The sequence below is a fragment of the Cupressus sempervirens genome, chromosome 9, assembly GCF_028749045.1.
Source record: "Cupressus sempervirens isolate cs-2001-9-10 chromosome 9, ASM2874904v1, whole genome shotgun sequence".
NCBI lineage: Eukaryota > Viridiplantae > Streptophyta > Pinopsida > Cupressales > Cupressaceae > Cupressus > Cupressus sempervirens.
In genome coordinates, this window is record NC_143126.1 from 712,478,660 (window position 1) to 712,500,378 (window position 21,719).

Here is a 21,719-nt window from a genome sequence, read left to right on the forward strand (position 1 = left end):
TGATCAAGAGAGGATAAGATACCTTGGTATTTTATTTTGATGTTGGTACGATCCTTAAACACACATCAACAATTCCAAAGAACTCAAATCATACCTCTAGCACAAACATAATTCCATTAAATCCAAAACAAAAGAAATTTGTTTCCTTAGATGTTGTGAGCCTCGTACTCTCATGCTCTCACCTCAATTCTTGTGCTTTTTCATTGAATGGGAAAGTTACTAGCCATCTAGGGCAAAAGCACAAAACTAGTCCAAATTATGATAGGGTAAGGACATCAAGATCAAATCCCTACTACTAGGTTTCTTTTCACTAGAATACAGCTCTGGAGATCTAGAGAGAGAAAAGAAGGAGAATTTATATGGCAAGCCCTATCTGATGGATGGGACAAGAGTTTATGTATGGGATACAAAAGTGGCAACCAACAAACGAGATAAATGTTACAACTAGACAAACTCATCCTAAGAGATGTATACCAAAATTGACAAACTCAACAAACAAGATGTACGTCACAACTTGACAAACTCATCCTAAGAGATAGATGCCTATCACTCTAAAAATTTGCAAACTCAATAGTCAAGATCTATATCCGATTTTGATAAACTCGCCCTAAGAGATGTATGCCTTTGCTATATCTATCGACTTTAATACAAATCAGCAAACTTGGCAAACAAGAAGTACATTAATAGAAGTGCCTACCACTCTATCTAAAGGCTTTCACTTAAGCCGATTTGCAAATTTTCAAAGTTGAAAGGGCACCACATTGATTGTCTTCGTCTAAAGTTGTAATGAACATCCTAAAACTAAGGTCATTATGTTTAGATGAAGACAAGATTAATTATAAAAATCAAATGTACTATTTATTTTAGGTGTTCCAATTTATTTTTTTATCAACGATGGTTAATAATTAGGAATTAGGGATTTTCTTCTAGAAAGGTTCCTCTAAAGCAAAAAGGTTCTAATTGGTTGCTTGGGACACAAGAAGGAGACAAAAAATGCTAAGAGTGTTGGCCTAAGAATGTGGCCAATCCTCAATACTACAATAGGAACCTGTCTTGTTTGAGGCATCTATTCCAATCCCTATCTCAAATGGAGAAGAACTTTACAACATAAGTATTTGCACTTCTAGCAACGTAAATTATATCCTATACAGTTTCTTGCTCAGTTAGGCTCTATTTTAGCATCTTTGATCCTCCATATTTGTCATGATTGATTCAACCTGAATTCCACTAACCATAGTTGAATTTCGCTTATGTTCTATCATGTTCTCTTCAATTAGAACCCGTGTTCCCCATTTGGGACCTCATTAGAGAGGGAATAGGGCGAACTGGTCACCCCATTCTTGACAAGATGCAAAATTTGAAGAACTAGGGCAACCAAGTCACCTGATTCCCCTATAATTGGCCCCAAATTGAAATCTTGCATCAATTACTTCATTCAAGTTGCAAATACAACCCCGCATTAGCTTTCTTCCAATCTTCTATACCAAAATGATGTGTGAGACATATAAACAAGCCTACCTTCCTCCAGTTGAGAATGGATACAATACAATACAAGCATATAAGGTAAGAATATCACTCAAGCATCAAGAACAATCAAGGCAACTCAAACAATCTGGAAAACATCAAAAGATCAAGCATTACGCGCATGGAAAATCATGGAGTAATTTGTAGATCCAAGCATTTCATGAAGTCATTCCCGATCCTATTGACATTCAAGTCAATTTCAAGCATCTTCATAGGCACTTTGGTATCAAGAAGGTATATGAAGGTATAAGTATTTCATTTTCATATCTGTCCTCTACTTTATATCAACACACTTTCCTTTCCAGTACATTTCACTCCTATTTCAAGATTGATTCCTGAACCTTGATTCAACTTAGGCAAACCCTTTGCTATACAACATTTTCTCTCTTTTGTGTGTAGCAGCAGGTGGTGTCACTACAGAGCGAGATTTAGACAAATCAAGAGATTGGCTACAATCCGTAAGTAAGTTTATCGAAAGGTGCAAGAAATGGGCAAGAGAATCAATCCATTCCTACGAATAGGACAACCAATTGCTACATTACCGCTTGAAATTCGAATTGTGGATGTGTTATAGTCTCCCTTGTCTGTTCCTGGTCACAAAAATTGCCTACCATTTCTCAATTGTTATGTGCATACAAAAACCTATCTTTTCTCCCCATTTAGCCTTAGATCTTGCATTTGCATCCCTAAATCACATTTACACATTCAAACTCGCACCCTCCATTTTACAACAAAGGATCACTGATTCCACATTCCACTTGGAGCTTGAGCCTAGTGGATCATATTCCTTCCAATATAAAACCATTGGTGGACCTTCTTGAACCTAGTGAAATTCAAAATATGAGTGTGTTAATAGTCTCCCCTTTTTGTTTCCTAGATTACATAAACACATTCAAACCGGCACCCTTCATTTACTACAAAGGATCATTGTATCCACAATCCACTCAACGCTTAAGAGTTTTGGAACCTAGTGGATCATCTTCCTTCCAATATAAGCAGACATAGGTCTAGGCTCCCTACTTTGTCCCTCCGAGCTATTGAGGACCCTCCTTACCCCATGATCTTATTTCTTTCATTACAAGATTCAAATGACCTCAAAGCATTTTAATCAAGTCCAATCGAATGATTAGCCATCTGAAACTTTCTTCTAACAAGCGTTATCAACATATGATGTTGGATATCATAGACATCAAAATTAACTTGTTTTTAGAGGGCTCATGGAATGAGTAACTAGTCTCAAAGAGTTCCCAAAAATGAATGCAAGAGAAACTTTTGAATTTGTTAGATGACTATATGTGAGAGATTATATGTCTACTACTATCAAGTATGACTAAACGGAATGGCATTCGAAAAAGTCGCAAGCCTTGAATATTATAATAGAAATGAGATACATTATTGAAAAGGAGCTTGAGGGTCATAATATTTTCATTTCTAATGAAAAAAATGGCATCAAATTGTGTGGAGTCAAAACACAGAACATGTATAGTATAAGAATCTGCAATAAAAGGAGGATTGCCAACTCATTTATGTTGAAATAAAAGTGTTTGCCCAAAGTTGGGCTATTTTCTTGGACAACTTTATATAAAAATTGTTATGGCAAAAAGATTTCGCAAGCTAGGTTTCAAAGAGTCCTCAAGAAGAGGAATTGGTAAACCACTTGTTGTCAAACTATAACTTTGTTGAAACTTACAAGAAGTGGGTATTAAAGAAGCTAATTTAGGTCAACCCTTTACCGCAAGAAATCCGATCCTTGTTTATTGCCTAGTTGATTCTCCAAAAGAAGCAAGTCTTCTCCAACATGTGGACTATTTGCCCATCAATACTTGTTTAAGAACTTAGAAAAGAAAGGAATAGAAGAAGCTTGCAAGACAAAGATATGTAATTAAGTTATTTTTTCACAAAATTAGAAATCACAATTGAGGAAACAATAAACAATGCAAGCAAAAAGAAAACTTTGGCAAGCAAATCTTCCACTTCTTGAGACAAAGAAATCTTGAAGAAATGAAAGTTTTATCAATATGCCATGTCTGGGGTGGCCATGGTTCAGCCAATCCCAAACCCAAGATTATGTGTCGAATGGATCCCCCCTCCCAAAGTCTGGTACAAGCTCAACTTTGACAAGGCTTCAACAAGCAACCAAAGTCGTCGAAGTACAAGATATATGATCAAAGACCACAATGGCAAGCTAACTTGGTTGACAACAAAAACACTCAAAAATGAAACTAATAATGAGGCAAAAACCCCAGCCATTCTCCTTGAACTTCAAACCTACAAACATTTCTATATAAATCAAGTATTCATATAGGGTAAATATTTGATTACAACCAAGGTCATATGTAGGATAGTCTTACCAAATTAGAAAATCAAAATTCTAAAGGAACTGGTAACAAGGAAAAAAGCCCAAGCCATTGTCCTTGAACTTCAAACCTGTAAAATGTTTTGTATTAATCAAGAATTCATATAGGGTAAAGATTTGATTATAACCAAGGCCATCTATAGGATATCCTTTACCAAATTAGAAGTCAATATTCTTAATAGTGTTGACCCCTACACTTCAAGAACTACAAGCATATACTTAAAGTCACATCCATATAGAAGCAAATGGTGACATGAATATATTGGCAAACATGTCAATTAAAACAAAAACAATGTATAATCAAAAAGTCTCCACACAGCACATGAAGTAAGGTAGTGTCAAATATAACACTTAACTTCCACAATCTAACCATGGGAATTCATTGACTTTGAGATGGGGATAAATTCAGCTCAGGTCAAAACAACAACTCTACTACAAGGTATCGGAGAGTACACGATTTGGCATCACTAAAATCATTAAGAAACCTCCTTCAAAGTCATTGAAATGTCCTACAAGCACTCACTTCTTAAAATAACTAGAGATATTTGCTATGGATACGATGGCCAAACATGTTAAATTGCTCTTGAAATGCCTCGCAACTTCTGCTTTTTAAAATAAGTGGGAGATATCTGTTATGGATACTACAGCGAAAAATGTAAAATTGCTTTCCTAGGTTAGATATCAAACTTTACATTGAGAAATATCTTTAGAACCAAGGTGATCATCATTTTCTACATGATAGATGTCATGATGGGTGAGACTTTTCTCTCCACAACTCACCAAGACAAAGTTAATATGGATATTTCTTCAATGTTTACGGTGGTTTTTGTCTAGGTAGTGGAGTTAGAGGATGTCATCAAGATTGTAATTGAAGCCCTAAGAAAGACCAGGGTGAGGAAGAGGGTACAAGATTTAAGGCAATAATGGATGATGTGGTGGTTTGTCTTGACTTCACCCTGATGGAGCCCTTATTTTTTCAAAAATTCAGGGCTCCATTTGAGGATTGAGGTTAGACATTTATGAAGGATTGTTAAAACATTTCCTGATATACACAAGAGAAGGACCTATTGTCATGACATAAGATATTTCATATAAAAGATTTCAGTTTCCATATCACCATGTATGAACTAAATAAGTCCCAGGATGTAAAAAGGTGCAGTAGAAGATGATTAATAAAAGTGCAATAGGAGATTAAGGATGATGGTACATAAAGAAACATTCAGCGGCTATTAAGCAAAATATACGCAGATCTCTTCAAGCAATTGTGCAGCATATCATTTGCAGATTAAACTAGATTATAATTTTGTGCACGAAAGAATACAGAATTTGAAGAAATTAAGCAATCAGAAAGAGGAAAGGACACTCCGAATCACCCACAGATCACTTGTTCCTGGTTATTAATAGCAGCTGCAAATGCTGTCCATAAATGAAGGATGCCTGATAAAATTAAAGATAAGTTTGTCTTATGTTGCATCAATAGTATTAATGAGGGGAACAAAATGCACATGGAAAGCATCCACATCCAGATATCTCCAGTCAGAGAAACGACAGAAGTAGGAGGGTACGTTTGTCATCACATAGCAAATATGGAACAGTGGAGTATGGAGTACGAGCAGACCAGTCTGTCTGTGATTCTATCCCACACAGTATAGAATAAACATATAAATCTGTTGTTCATGAAAACAGTATAAATGTAAAGGAGTAAAGTGATATGTGGGTATTTCTGAATTTTTGCGTCATGGAAAATAGCTATCGAACACTGAACAATAACAACAAAGGCCACAGTTTTTCCTGCTACCAATCTTCATGCTCTTACTACAAACTGAGAATAAGCTCACAGGAATCAGATGTGTTTTTGTATGTCAAAGAAATAACTAAATTTATAAACAAATCCTGGACAGTGATGCAAACAAATTTATAGTGAGTCTGAAGTATGTTGATTTTCTCAGATCGCTGCAAATGTACTAAGCACTACCATGATATTTGGTATGTGTTTTCCAAATGCAACAAACACTTACATTTATATTGAGTATAAGCCAAGAATAGACGAATGTTCAATGAATAGACATGTCCCTACATGTCTATTCGTCAATCAGATAATTAAAATTATTGTATATATATATATAATATTAATTTCTCATATATTTATATTTCAAATAATTATATATATGATTATTTGACACAAGCTATCAAACATCAACAAAGTATACTGAGGAAGGAGACAAACAGTATGTATGCTGCCATCACAAGAATCCAACATCGAGTTTGTATCTAATCACGGTGACCAGTATAAGAACGAAGTTTTCCTATGCGGATGTTCAAAGATTGTTAGGGACGGGTCTTGCAAACGATTACACTCTCCCTGTGTCAAATGCAATAACTAGTTCATATAAAGAAGATACTGTTCAACTGAAACTGTCATTGACTTCTGGATATTCTGAGTTATGTGAGGAAGGCCACGCAAGGAATCCCAACACACAAATAAAATCAACCTGTCAAAAGCCCACTAAGGAAAGGAAGATATGAATAAGGTCCAAAACAGCTTCAGCGGCAACCAAAAATGATATATTGCGAATTGGCAAATAAATGTCATAATATGAAGGTTGAAAATATTGAAATAACTAAGCTCCTTATTCCATCGATTAAAGCCATTTGAAATTTACGGTTGATTATATTAAAAGAAAATAATTAATGTAATTATATTTGAAAGGGGTGTTATTTAGATATGACTCTTCACTTTGAAAAGTCATACCCAAAATGAACAAAGATATAAATAAGGTTAGAAACCAAACCAAGGAGGAAGAAGACATATTCGACATTCGAAGAAGAAGAAATATTCATATTCATTTGTACGGAGGGATAAGGAATTTTAAATATGACTTTGTAATATCAAATTCAAGTATTTTATTTTAATGATAAATAAAAACCTTTTGTTTGTAGTTGATGCATGAAGATTTAAACTGCAGTTGATTAGTCCTTTATAATCTAATTTTAAATTCTGTAAACAATTTATGTCAGATAAGTGGATGAGGTCATTTATGGCATTTTAAACTCAATCCTCGCAGATATCATGAAACATTAAATTGTTTTTGAATCTGTGTCCACTTTGAATCCCCGACCTTAGGAGTTAAAGCACAATTTGGACTAGTTTAGAATTGTGTATTTATATTTGATCCATCGCGTCTTGATTATTAAATTGTTTAAAGTTTGTGCATAGAACATTATAAAGTTGTACGTTATAATCTTCATTGTAGTTGACTTTGTTGCCCGAATAAGCTAAAGCATTAGTCTTTTTAATATTGAAGTATTGGATTTATATTTGAAGTCAAAAAATCTATAACTTCCTTCTTGCAAACCTCAAATCCATTGTTAAAAAACCTTATACAAAACATTCATTTCAAATTGTCACATAACTCCATATTAATCGAGTTCAAACACCTTGCCAGTCGGAGAACTCCAAAGCTTAAATTCGCTATCGAAAAGCCTTGAGCCAAGCAGCCAGCGCTTGAGGTGAAGGTTTACCCGCCTAGGTGTAGCGGAGCCTAAAGTGTAGGGAAATCAAGGTGATTCTCGTTCGTTGGCCAGAATTGATTACAGAAACCTATAGAAGTGGCAAACTCTTGGATTTCCAATCTGCGGTTTTGGGAACCAACAGATTGGTGATTCTACTAGGGAGAGTTGCTCACAATAAGAATTGTTTAGTTACCCAGAATTTCAAATTTCGTAGACCACAATTAGAAAGCAGTTGTATCAGTTTGTTTGGAAGTGGACTCTGTTGGAAGTAAGAACCCGAAAGATCAACACATTTCTCAAAAGAGGTGACGACTCTATGCAATAAAATTTCAGTTGGTAGCTTTGCTGAGGGAAAGGACTCAGAAGGAAATAATTTGATCATGAACTATGGAGAATATATATTATGAACAAGAAGGAGATCTCTGTTATATCATGGAGGAAACACACACAGAGCCATGTGGTGCCTTTTCCAATCTAGGAAGATATGAAGGCGAGACAATGACACATTTGTTCATAAGGATGGTGAATATTTTTAGGGAAGTACCTGATGGAACCTTAATTTTTGCAAAAATTAAGCCAATTTAAAACATTGGAAATGGATATATCATCATCAATGTCAAAATGTCAAAGTCAAAGATATAACCAAAATGCATACATATCTATGGTGGTTGATCTATGGAAAGGACTGGGGAAACATATATTCAATGGTGATAGGGCTATTGGCCATATTTAATGTTTTAAGAAAATTCAACGAAATCTCTACAAATGACAGATAATATATCGATCTTTTTCAAAGATGTGTTTATGTTGGGTGAATATTTGAAGAAAAATCATTGTTACAGAGTTACGGATAACAATGAATGAGTAATTTCAAAACCCTTAAGGACAGTTGCAACATTTTCAAATAAAATCATGAATGATTCATAGGAGAGTAATAGACATCAAAGGGATATCACAAAAACAGGGTAGCAATAACATCACTTCATAGAAGATTGCACAACGTATGGAAATAAGTGCATATTTGGAAATGACAAGAGATTTTTGAAGTGGATATTGCTATTAAAAGTACTATTGTTATAAAGAAAATTGGAGAACTGGAGGTCTCGATGTCACCACTACTAAAGAGAACAGATTGTCATATTCATCCTGTATACCCAAAACTAACAAATGAGGCAATTATGAATGAATCTAGCCAACAAAAGGAAGAAATACTAAGTCATAGAGTCATCTAAGGAAAAAGAGTGAAAGCCTTTGTAACATCTGCGCACATATTGAGAGCTACAGGATGTTGCACTTAAGGAGACCCGATACATGTATATAATACTATATGAAAAGCCATAAAACATAGACCAAAATAACCTTTCAAATACGGCAATCAACACTGATGATATATGTGTCTCCAGGTGCATCTGGGGTATTTATATGCATAACAAACATGAGTCAACAAAATAAAAGCCACCGTGTCCACAAAAATGGATATGAAGAGTCATTGAATGTTTGCGGTTGGAGCATGATGAAGTTGGTAATCTCAGTTGCAGATTTCAAATGTATATTGCAGTTCGTACTCATGTTGCAGTCGACTATCATTTGCATTTATGGTAATGGATTCATATTCTTCCGCTGCAACATATGGATTAATTATCAGCCTTTGATAGTCTATATGTAGAAGATTCAATATATGGTGTACAGATACCGCATAAAATCTCTATGTATGCGTCGATTTTTATCCATTCTGATTTGTGGCAACGATATTGAGGTCCGATAATTCTATAAGAGAGATATTTGCCACATCATCCTTACTAAAGACAAGTTTAAAAGGAGTACAAATTCATTTATTATAAAAGAACGTCAGATTAATGATCTTCGTCAGTTGGAAGAAATCAGATTAATTTAATTTGAAGGATGAGATCATAGTTTAAAAAGGGACATCTTTAGAATTTAAAAAGACACAACCTTCTATATTTAAAATATAAATATGGATGAGTTAAAAGAATAACAAAGAGAAGAATAGAGGAAAGAATCGATGTTCATTTTTGGGGGCCTGGGGCCACCCAATTTCACCTTGCATCATGTTAAGAATGGATGCTTAGTCTGCTCTTCCAGAGATAGCTGGAATCTCATTATGCCCGCAGGCAGCATATGTCCCCAATTAGAGCCACTGATGGAGCCCTTACTTTTTCAAAAATTCAGGTCTCCATTTGAGGATTAAGGTTATAGATTTATGAAGGATTGTTAAAACATTTCCGGATATACGCAAGAGAAGGACCTATTGTCATGACATAACATATTTCATATAAAAGATTTCAGTTTCCATATCACCGTGTATGAAACAAATAAGTCCTAGGATGTAAAAGGTGCAGTAGAAGATGATTAATTACAGTGCAATAGGAGATTAAGGATGATGGTACATAAAGAAACATTCAGCAGCCATTAAGAAAAATATATGCAGATCTCTATAAGCAATTGTGCGACATCTCATTTGCAGATTAAACTAGATTATAATTCTATGCATGAAAGAATACACAATTTGAAGAAATTAAGCAATCAGACAGAGGAAAGGACACTCACCCACAGATCACTTGTTCCTGGTTATTAATAGCAACTGCAAATGATGGCAATAAATGAAGGATGCCTGATAAAATTAAAGATAAGTTTGTCTTATGTTGCATCAATAGTATCGATCAGTGGAACAAAATGTACATGGAAAGCATCCACATCAAGATATCTCCAGTCAGAGAAATGACAGAAGTTGGAGGACATTTGTCATCACATAGCAAAATGGAACATTTGTGATTCTATGCCACACAGTATAGAATAAACATATAAATATGTTGTTCATGAAAAGAATATAAATGTAAAGGAGTAAAGTGATATGTGCGTATTTCTGAATTTTTGTGTCATGGAAAATAGCTATCGAACACTAAACAATAACAACGAAGGCCACAGTTTTCCCTGCCGCCAATCTTCATGCTCTTACTACAAACTGGGAATCAGATGTGCTTTTGTATGTCAAAGAAATAACTAAATTTATAAACAAATACTGGACAGCGATGGAAACAAATTTATCGTCAGTCTGAAGTGTGCTACGGAAGGAAACGAACAGTATGTATGTTGCCGTCACAAGAATCCAACATCGAGTTTGTACCTAGTCACGGTGACCAGTATCAGAAAGAAGTTTGCCTATGCGGATGTTCGAAGATTGTTAGGGACGGGTCTTACAAATGATTACGCTCTCCCTGTGTCAAATGCAATCTCCAGTTTGTATAAAGAAGATACTGTTCAATTAAAACTGCCACTGACTTCTGGATATTCTGAATTATGTGAGGAAGGCCACGCAAGGAATCCCAACAAACAGATAAAATCAACCTGTCAAAAGCCCACTAAGGAAAGGAAGATATGAATAAGATCCAAAATGGCTTCAGCAGAAACCAAAAATGAGATATTGCGAATTGGCAAATAAATGTCATAATATGAAGGTTGAAAATATTGAAATAACTGAGCTCCTTATTCCATCGATTAAAGCCATTTGAAGTTTAAGGTTGATTATATTAAATTTTTAAAAGGAATAATTAATGTAATTATATTTGAAAGGGGTGTTATTTAGATGTGACTCTTCACTTTGAAAAGTCATACCCCAAATGAACAAAGATATAAATAAGGTTAGAAACCAACCCAAGGAGGAAGAAGACATATTTGACATTCGAAGAAGAAGAAATATTCATATTCATTTGTATGGAGGGATAAGGAATTTTAAATATGACTTTGTAATATCAAATTCAAATATTCTAATGATAAATAAAAACCTTTTGTTTGTATTTGAGGCATGGAGATTTAAACTGCAGTTGATTCGTCCTTTATAATCATTTTTTAAATTCTGTAAAAAATTCATGTCAGATAAGTGGACATGGTCATCTATGGCATTTTAAACTCAATCCTCACAGATATTGTGAAATATTTAATTATTTTCGAATCTGTGTCCAATTTGTCTCCCCGACCTTAGGATATACAGCGAAATCTAGACTAGTTTAGAATTGCGTATTTATATTTGATCTGTCACATCTTGATTATTAAATTGTTTATAGTTTGTGTATAGGACATTATAGAGTTGTACATTATAATCTTCACTGTAGTTGACTTTGTTGCCCGAATAAGCTAAAGCACTGGTCTTTTTATTATTGAAGTATTGGATTTATATTTGAAGTCAGAAAATCTATAACTTCCTTCTTGCAAACTTCAAATCCATTGTCAAAAAACCTTATACAAAACATTCATTTCAAACTATCACATAACTCCATATTAATCGATTTCAAACACCTTGCCAGTCGGAGAACTCCAAAGCTTAAATTCGCTATAGAAAAGCCTCGAGCCAAGCAGTCAGCATTTGAGGTGAAGATTTACCTCTTTGCGTATAGCGGAGCCTAAAGTGCAGGGGAATCAAGGTGATTCCCGTTCGCTGGCCAGAATTGATTGCAGATTCCTATAGGAGAAGTGGCAGGCTCTTGGAATACCAATCTGTGGTTCTGGGAACCAACACACCCAAGTGCAAAAACTTGGCCAATCATCAATCCACCATATACTTGTCTTGTGTTTCTATTTGTTCTCTAGGTGGTGGGGTAGTGTAAAATAAAAAGAAAACAAAAGGATAGGTAAGCAATCCAATTCCTCAAAATCGCTTCTAGAGCAGCGCCAATGAAAATGGCTATTTGGTCTTTGCAATTGAGGAAGGAAGTTCACATTCAAGATAGGGGGAAGAAATCAAACTTGAACCAGAGGCATAATCACTATCAAATACTAGAAGACATGTAAAGGGCTGTCTTATAAACCCATAGGTACAGAATGTAATAGCTTTAGTTGTGGATAGTATTGATATGTAATTCTATCACCCTATATGTTTTTTGTCAGGATCATTCATTGAAGCAGCCACTCAAAAAAATGTAATTCTTTGTTATATCAATATTAAAAAGTATCATCTCCATATGGCTATGTTAACCTAACTAAAAAGACTCAAGAAAAAACATCTCAAATTTAAATACAAATGGATGATTTCAAACTTTAATAAATGTTACAGCTCTTTCATTGTCTAGAATTCAGATATCAAGACTCCCACAAAGGCAAATAAACCCAAAAAAGACATCTAGTTTCATAAGTCTGTACAGTTCACCACCAAATCAAATGATTTATAATAATAATAAAGCTCAATTGTACAAGGTATGGTAGACGATGAGGCGTGCAAATATTTCCATAACTGTGCAAAAATTGTCAATAAACTGTAATTACTCAAGCTGTGACCTTCCCTAAACATAAGCCTAAATGGGACAGAACAAAGAAGCACTATTGAGATACTCAGAGAAATGTGGACATTTCAGAAGTAGTTATTTATTTGCATACATGATAAGATGATCAGATAAGACAGAAATCAAGACAGAAGCACTTGTCAAATTATACAACTTACCTCTGATATCAAAGCAGACGCAGCCAAGCCTTTTGAAATTTCCTTTGCAATATCCATGGGTGAAGTAATCCATTTCTTCCCCTCCTTCACTTGACCATCAGGAAGAGTGATCCTATGAAAAGGATTCAATAATGGAAGTCAATATGTTTAGATGCTCAAATCAAAAATTCACTCTTAATGATTCATCCTAAGAGTAAGAATATCATGTAAATGTAAATACTAAAATATAAACATGCAATTGAAAAGTAGAAGTGGAAACATCATACCCTCCAGAAACAGAAAACAGTATTTGCCATGCCAATTGTGACAATTTCTAATACAAATATACAACCTGCTAAGTTTTAAAAGAGAATTATAACTTCACAGAGATAATGGAATAAGGCATAGCTTATCCAAACAGTCAATTGGGTATGACTGGGCAGCTACCAACAATGTAGAAGGGGAATTGTTTGCCCAGATAAGAAATCTAGGAGACTATAAACTATCAAGCATCACTAAGTCATAACTCCTTTACTGTTTTGAACAAAAGTAAAGTAGAACACGTGTAAAAGATGCATCCAACTTCAATATATTTTTAGATTTTTCGAATCTAGGAGACTATAAAGCTATCAAGCATCACTAAGTCATAACTCCTTTACTGTTTTGAACAAAAGTAAAGTAGAACACGTGAAAAAGATGTAGTTGTCTTGTAGAAGAAACTTTCTAATGACAGATTGAAATTTCTTTAATCTTAACTCTTACTACACTGCATTCAAGTAAAAGATTCTGATACCAAATTGAAACCTGCCAGGTTACAAGGAAGAAATATAACTGTGCCCAAAGACATGGACTAACAGATAGCTAATCCAGCAGTTGTCTAGATGTGCCTGGACAAACCCAACAACATAGAGAGGAAACTGTTTGAAGCCTTGACAAAGGTTATTAAAAATTCCACCCAGCTCAGAAAACGGGAAGACTGAAAGGAACATAAAATGGCACTGTCGTACATGTTATGACTTATTTATTATTTTGAAAATGTAATAGTTAGAATACATTTTTTAGTCTGGCTTCAACATCTTTTAGCTGTGTTCTTGAAAAAGTTTGACCTGCAGATTGAAATGCAATTATATGATGTATTTTAATCAAACAAAACTTAGGTTTGCTTAAAAGGGAAAATCAACTCTTGCATGCCACCAACCTCAATAAATTAGTATTTTACAGAATAGCTGAACTCGGCAGAATATATCAAGATCATTACAGAGATTTTAATTTCATTGACATATATGTATGTTTGTAACATACAATTTTACAGTTACACATATCTGCAGCCATTGGGGTGCCACATATCACATTTCTAAAAATCTTGCACAGTGTTTATACCTTAAATTGAAAATATTGATATGGCCAATGACACCAAATTTGGCTACCAATTACATATTTACAAAAGAAAGTAGACAGTTATGCAGTTAAAACATCTTCTTCCATGTTTGTTGTAAGTTCAAAGAAGAATACACAACGTAAGAAATGAGAATGACAGTTAAGTATGTGACTTACGAAAGCTCAAGACATGATTCTAGTTCATATTTAGATGTGGTAACTATGATCCTATCAGAAAAGAGATGAAAAAAAATCTCAGTTAAGAGCGCTCAGAATCACTGTGTGAAACAGAATTTTGTACAAATACAGTCATGTGCTATAACATTTGTTTTGCCCTTGTGATCTATATGCTTCCTCTTGCAATATCATTGCCAAGTATCCTTTATGCGCGACTCATCTCTGGAGTTCTTTCTAGCATTTCCAGACCCAGAGCGCATAATCAAATTCTACTCATCCTCGGCCTCTGTGACATCTCTGCCCTTGGATGAAGGCCTCAATCAATCTGCAAACAATCCAGTGTAGCCTATCCTTAGTGGAATGGCACAAGTATCTCTCCTTCAAAAATGATATGATGACTTCGGTGCTGTAGCTCTGCAAAGACTGTTTCTGAATTATCGATCATAAATATACTGTAGAGATGGTTCAGTTAATGGCCCGGCCAGTCATTGGTAAATGTTAGCTATTTTGCCCTCCTGCCAAAATTCATATTTCATATTTGGCAAAATATCTAATGATCATTCAAATATTGAAAATTCAAATAATAGGGCACGCAAATAAATCTTTCAAGACCTTAGGTTATATATTTTCCTAAGTCTTTTTCGCATTTAAATATTCCTTTGCGGGCCCGTGTTTTATCCACTGTCAAATTGAAAAGATCAAGGGTTGTCGCTTTCTTGCTCTCTCAAGCTGCGAGGATTTTAAATTATGTGACAAAGCGATAAATGGACACGTAGCATGGTGGACCCTCTTTCCTCAATTCTAGCAGAGTGCATCGTACATCTTCCCAGCCATCGATCTTCCTAGGATCGATGGTCCTTGCTATGTCGTTATGGAAAGCTGCGAGTACTTTAATTTATGCAACATGGCGAGCACTTGCCACGTGAATTGTGGGTCCTGTTTTCCTTGTGGGCTGCGGATGAGGTGGATCAATGTCAGATAGGTTGGTGTATGGGCGAGTTCTAATTGGTTTAGGTTTTGGCATAGTCAGTAGGTTGGTTGCATGTTTCTGGGCCGTTAGATGGAGGAAGATCAATGTGTCTTGTTATGTCACTGTGGGAAAATGATTGATCTTTAGTTATAGCAACATAGTGAGATTCTGCCACATGTCTAGGTGGGCCCATTTTCTTCAATTCCTGTTTATTGTGAGATCGCAAGGGTAAAAAGTCAAAGCTACGATGTCACAACTTTTTTTTTGTACTACAATCTTACAATTTGGCGTAAGATCGTGAAGCTAATCCTAGGAGTTGTCGATGTTACGATATTCAGCTATCGTAGCATCATAGAAGCGTATGGTCACAAGAGATGATAAGAAGGGTTGCAATCTTACGATATGATGATCATAAGATCGTAGAGGTCAGCACTCGAAGACTCCATGAGGTGGCGAAAAGATATAAAACCATTGGTCCACATGGCTCATCTTGGTTGCATGACTCAGTTGACTTGCTGATTTTGCTGATTTGTAGAGCCAACGGGGGAGAAGTAATGGCTTTCTTGCGCGATATGATCTCCATGATCGATCCCAACCACTCCAGAGTTATAACCGTGCTAAAAAGACATGAAAGACATGCTGCCCACCTCTTGGTTATCCATTTTGAGGGGAGTTTTGCATTAATGACGCCGTTCCATGTTAGGATCAGGGTTCTTCCAGTCAGGGTTGATGATTTCCATGACTCTAAAGGTGTACCAGATCCCATCTATCACCCAAATTTCATCCAATCGTCCTCTGATAGTCTTAAATGCATGAATGAAATTGTGAAGCAATCAGGGGATATGATTGAACTATAAAAGCAAGTTTTGTTGTTTTCTCGAGGGTTCTCTCTTTTCTGATTTTCAGAGTTCCTCTATAATTTTTCCTATGCTCAATAGAGATCTTCTCTGTTGTATCCATTCTTTGTTAGCCAAGTGTGTGCACATTCTTGTGGCCTCGCTTGCTAAATGTATTTGACAATTGAAATATCATATGATCATGTTCATACTTGGTGACTGATTAGATCAAGTGAATCCATTGTATTCCTTCTCTGATTGTGTTATATTTGGCTTATTTGTAATATAGAGATTGAAAAAGTGTAGATAATGGTATATTTTGAGAAATCTATGAAGTTTTAGTGCATTCATTGGAAAAGAAGTAGACCCACAGACTATTTGGTGTATCACCCTCTAGATTAGATTAGGTAGTTTTGCTTACATGCATTTCTTCTCACTTTTCCTCTCAAAGATCAATTAGGTGCATCTTGATGGTAAAGGAAGTCGGCCTTCTCCGGAGACTCAATCTCAAGTTGCAAAGTCCCACACTTTTGAGATTGTTTCCATGTTACACAAGGCTATCTGAGAAGTATTCTCGCAGGCCAGGGTGCAAGCTTTTGTGTCAACAATAAATAATCATGATATTGGCATTGGCAATGGTATATGCTATTAGGACATTATTACCATCTAGTGATTGTCTGAGTTGCTCCTATATAAACTATGTCGTCTTGTAGAATTCTCTTTTTTTTTGTAAAATTGTGAAACTCAAAATCTTCTCTGCAAATGCCGAGTGGCTATCTTATAAAAGAACAATTTAATCTGCAACTTCAATTTTGGAGGGTGCAGAACTGGGAATGCATATGGAGATATTTGAACCATTTTTTCCCAAATGATAAAAGTAGGATACACTTGGTGTAAGTTATTAAATGAGCCGAGAAATGAAATAAACAATACACGAAGAAGACACAATACAAGTAACACAAGATTTATCATGGTTCGGCAAAACTTGCCTATGTCCACACTCCAGCAGGGAATACTTCATTAATCAATAATCAATTTGATTCAGTACATGACAGTATATGTTTATTTATATATTTACATATAGCCTTCAAGTGAATAGCCACAGAAGTTGAATAGCTAGCGAGAGCATTGGGTTTCATATCCCAACAATCTCCCCCGTGAAGTCCAACTGGCACAACCATGCGCAGTAGCATTCCTTGCTTCCCATTTTGAATCTCAGAAAAGAACAAGGCCTTGAGAACATCTCAACGTTGCCAAATTTTGTTCCAGCACACTCTGAATGAGTCTTCCCAAAGTTATATGAGACTTGATAAAATCTAACAGTGGAATGTCTTCCCTTAGAACTTTTACAAACACAAATTCAGTTCTCAACATTCATGCTTCATCCACATCCATAGAAGGACTCGCATCAGGGTAGCACGTAACATTTATGATTTGTTTAACAACAATAAAAATTACTTTTCCCACACTAGTGGCCTGATTATGTTCATTCCCTTGTTTCTGGATAGGGTCACCAACACTGTGTTGGTGATCATCAAAAGTTCTCTGGTTCAGTACAGAGTCACCGTCAGCCCCAAATTGAGCGTAATCATTTAATTGATATCCACCATAGTTATTTCTCTGCATTCTTTGAAAATGCCTGAAATTTTCTCCCCCTTGTTGGTCCCCTAGTGGAGCAAAAATAGTGATGTCTACCTGTCTGGCACCACATGTATTGAACAATTGTTGATGCAATTTGAATTAACTATGCCATAGACTATCATTTCTAAAGGCATGTTGCGTACAATCAGATGTGCACAACCAGTGTTTAAGTGCATTTCACAAAACTGGGTAGCGCTTTGATTACAAGACTGACATTTTAATGTCAGGCCTAAATCATCCACCGACCCAGCCATGACTCTCACCTCATGTGGAAAACATTGGTGATTGTCAATATCGTATTCCAATACATATTTGTTTTCCTTGTGAAATCTCTGCACCAAGTTTGACTGCCTATTATTGTGCCTGCACCTGACCAAGACTGGAGAAAAGTGTCAATTTTATAACAAGTGGTTTAACCCATACCAGACTCAAGAGTCTTTCTTAATGGCCGCCACAGGGAGAGAATATTCTCTATTACTCTCAAATATGGGAGTGTCTTGCAGATTATGCACATCTAGAGATACTAAATCATGACCACGTTGCATTATTTGATCATGACCCACTACAGATTGCAGTTTTGTGGCAGGGAGTTCGTAGGGAGATCCTCTACTATCAAATGTGTTTGGTATAGACACCCGTGGCCTGTCATCTGCCACATAATGTCAAACATCCTGCATACTATTCATATGCACATTCAGGGATTTCTCTTCCCCTTCCTCTAGATTGTCACCTTCTTCCAGAGAGAAATCCTTGTTTCCACTTTTATCTTCTTCTACAGCGAATCTCTCTCGTGCCCCTTTATCTTCTTTCATACAAACTTCTCGTCTGCCATTTCATCTGCTTCCATAGCAAACTTCTCGTTTGTTCCATTATCTACCTCTACTGGAAACTTGGCATGCTCTTCAAAGTACTCTAACTGCAGCATCCTATGAACTTTGGATGCAAAATCATTTGTGTCTTTGAGGTCTGAACCGGAGATAAGAGAAGCCATTTTATAATATGCCAACACCATGCATTTTACAGACTCGCCTGTCTTATCTTCTCTTGTTCACTTCTGCAATTCTTCCATGACAACTTCCTTATTTTGCGCATTACCATTACCCGTGTGCTCGAGAATTGTATTAAGCTCAAATTTAAGAGCCTTAAAATCTTCTTCTGCTTCAGATTCCAGCTTATCTTCCCAGCCATCCCACCAGTGCACATGGCAGATTCTTCTGCTCTTAGCAGGCACAACCTCATCCTCTGCTGAGTCCAAATCTCCAAGAAATTTGTTGATGATAAAATCAACTTCACCATCTTCCATCTCTGCTCTAGCCTCAACTTGGCTCTGATACCAATTGTAAGTTATTAAATGAGCAGAGAAATGAAATAAACAATACACAAAGAAGACAAAATACAAGCAACACAAAATTTATCGCGGTTCAGCAAAACTTGCCTATGTCCACACTCCTGCAGTGAATACTTTATTAATCAATAATCGATCTGATTCAGTACATGACAGTATATGTTTATTTATATATTTACATATAGCTTTCAAGTGAATAGCCATGGAAGTTGAATAGTTAGTGAGACCGTTGGGCTTCGTATCCCAACACTTGGTGCCATTTAACGAAGTAACATTTTTCGAATTGAAATTCTCTAAAAGGCAGTGGCATTAAAAATATATTCTGCCCTACAGAACCCTCCTTCGGCATTTGGCTCTCAAATTTTCACTAAAGCGTAAAATTGCGAAAACCTCCATCACAGGGGTAGTAGACTAAAGCCAAAAAATTGAACACTGACAATCTTATTTACAATAGAAACTCTCACTTCAGGTTCAAAAAACCCCACGGTTCATGTCTAATGGGTATGTCTGAAGATCTAATCGTTAAGCAGACTAATGAACTTAGCTTTTGGGTAAAGGTTGTTTACGTATTTGTTGTTTTGACTAACCTGATAGGCTCTCCTCCGATTTTCTGACGCTCTTGTTGCTCCTGGGCCTGGATTTGTTCAAACATTTTGACGCGCTTTGAATCAATCGCTGTCAGATACGATTCATCTTTCTTGGAGCCCGCAAGATGAGCAGCCGCACCACCACAGCAATCTTCCCCCATGATTATTACTTATTTTACTGTAAACTGTCTTTTCCTTCCTAAGCTCAAAATTCAAATATCGGTTTTCACATCAATGGCATGAATCTAGTGCTAGAAAAGAGTTTTTCTTTTCTTTTCTTTTCCCAGCTGGTTCTGTATTTTTTTCAGAATCAAATTGGATTTATGGCCTACAGCTTGTTGAATTCGGTTGCTGGTAGACTACGCATTTAATAAAACCCTGGAAGAAAGGCCGCATCAACCTTGTGAAAAATTATAGCCGAACTGTTATTAATGAGGTGAACAATTTTGTTCCTGGATCGTCGTTTACATTTTAGTTTTGTTAAAAAAATGAATTTAAATGAGTACCTATTTGTGAACGATTCCGTTCGTGTCTCATCGTTTACATTTTGGTTTCATTTAAATTAGCAATTGTGTTAAATTTAGATTACATTTATAAGTTTTGATTTTCTATTTTATATTATCTTGGTATGAACTAAAACCTTATAATTGGAACCCCACTTTGTAATGGCACTTTTTTTTTAAAAAAAATTGTACCTTTTAAAGGAGGGTTCTTACTTCTTTTAAATATATCTTGCAAAGTGGAGAACCTATACTTTCCTAAGAGGCACATCTCCTCAACCCACCCCATTGGTTTAACAAAAGATAATATTGTTCATTGTAAATGATAACAAGGATGCAAAGCGTTTAGTTCCTCCCTATGTAGAATTAGACTTGAAGTTGTAGTCAAAGTGTCAAGTATTGCTATTTCATAAGGCATATAATTTCGCAACATATTTCATATGTGATAACACTAAATAAGTTGTACATACTTTATAATTGTTAACATGTTGGAAGCAATATCATGCAATTGTTAACATGTTGGAAACATGAATCAATGAGTTTGACTAAAAAAACTAGGCAATCAATATTATAATATGTTGGAAGCAATCATTCCATATAGTTGATCAAATGTTTTGTGTGTTAAATATATAACCTGATAATCTACAAGTTTGAATGTACAGACCGCACTTGATCTTCTTACCTTAAATATCTTAAGTATTGCATTAGATTATATACTCCTCTTGTGAGCCGATGAGTTCTTAAGGAGTTGTTTGATAATCATTAACTAATCGAACACATTGTGTTAGTAATTATTATGATTTACCTTGCAGATCGCCAACTTCTAGAGAGGTTATAAATGTTAAACTTAGGAAGGGACATGTCCCTTTGAGGGACATGCCCTTTACTAATAATATTTAAGGAGGTTATTGTTGTAGTTTTGAGGACACACAATTACATTTCAGTATGCTCCTTCAAGCAACAATATCCAATGAATATATTGTAGAGATACATCCATTTCAAATCAGAATAAAGGTTGAGCATTCCTCCTTACATCAGAGCTTGAGGAGTTCATTATTCATCACCTAAGGATTGTTGATAAGTTTGATCAATAGCACAGAATTAGCAGAATATTTACATGGTATCAAAGCTCTGGTAATTGAACATAGGCTCTGCAAAATTCAATAATTAGACTTTATATATATCTAGCAACTATCTCCTATCTTCAATGGCATACACAATCAAACTCGAGGATAGGTTTGATGGGAAAGAACACTTTGATGCCTGGAAATTCAGGATCATGATGATTCTTGAAGAGAATGATGTAAAACAATATGTTGATAAAGCATCCAAACAATTGCCAGTTGAACCTCATAAATCCGTCTGGAGCAAAGGAAATAGGAAAGCAATTCAAATCATATTAGATGGAGTAAAAAATGATATCGTACCCATGCTTACAAAACATCAAACTGCATTTGATATG

The 21,719-nt window shown here is 35.5% G+C and overlaps 1 protein-coding gene across 1 annotated transcript in view; it reads right to left on the minus strand.

Annotated features, from left to right (window-relative positions):
- Positions 1–20,321, minus strand: part of LOC149540707 (threonine--tRNA ligase, mitochondrial 1-like) — a 131,002-nt gene extending 110,681 nt beyond the window's left edge. Inside the window, exons 1-2 of the mRNA XM_089801805.1 lie at positions 19,758–20,321; positions 12,846–12,957 (exon numbers count right to left, since the gene is read on the minus strand). Of these exons, the coding sequence (XP_089657931.1) occupies positions 12,846–12,957; positions 19,758–19,918 (273 nt within the window). The 5' untranslated portion in view covers positions 19,919–20,321. The remainder of the gene's footprint in view (positions 1–12,845; positions 12,958–19,757) is intronic.
- Between the last annotated feature and the right edge of the window lie 1,398 nt (positions 20,322–21,719).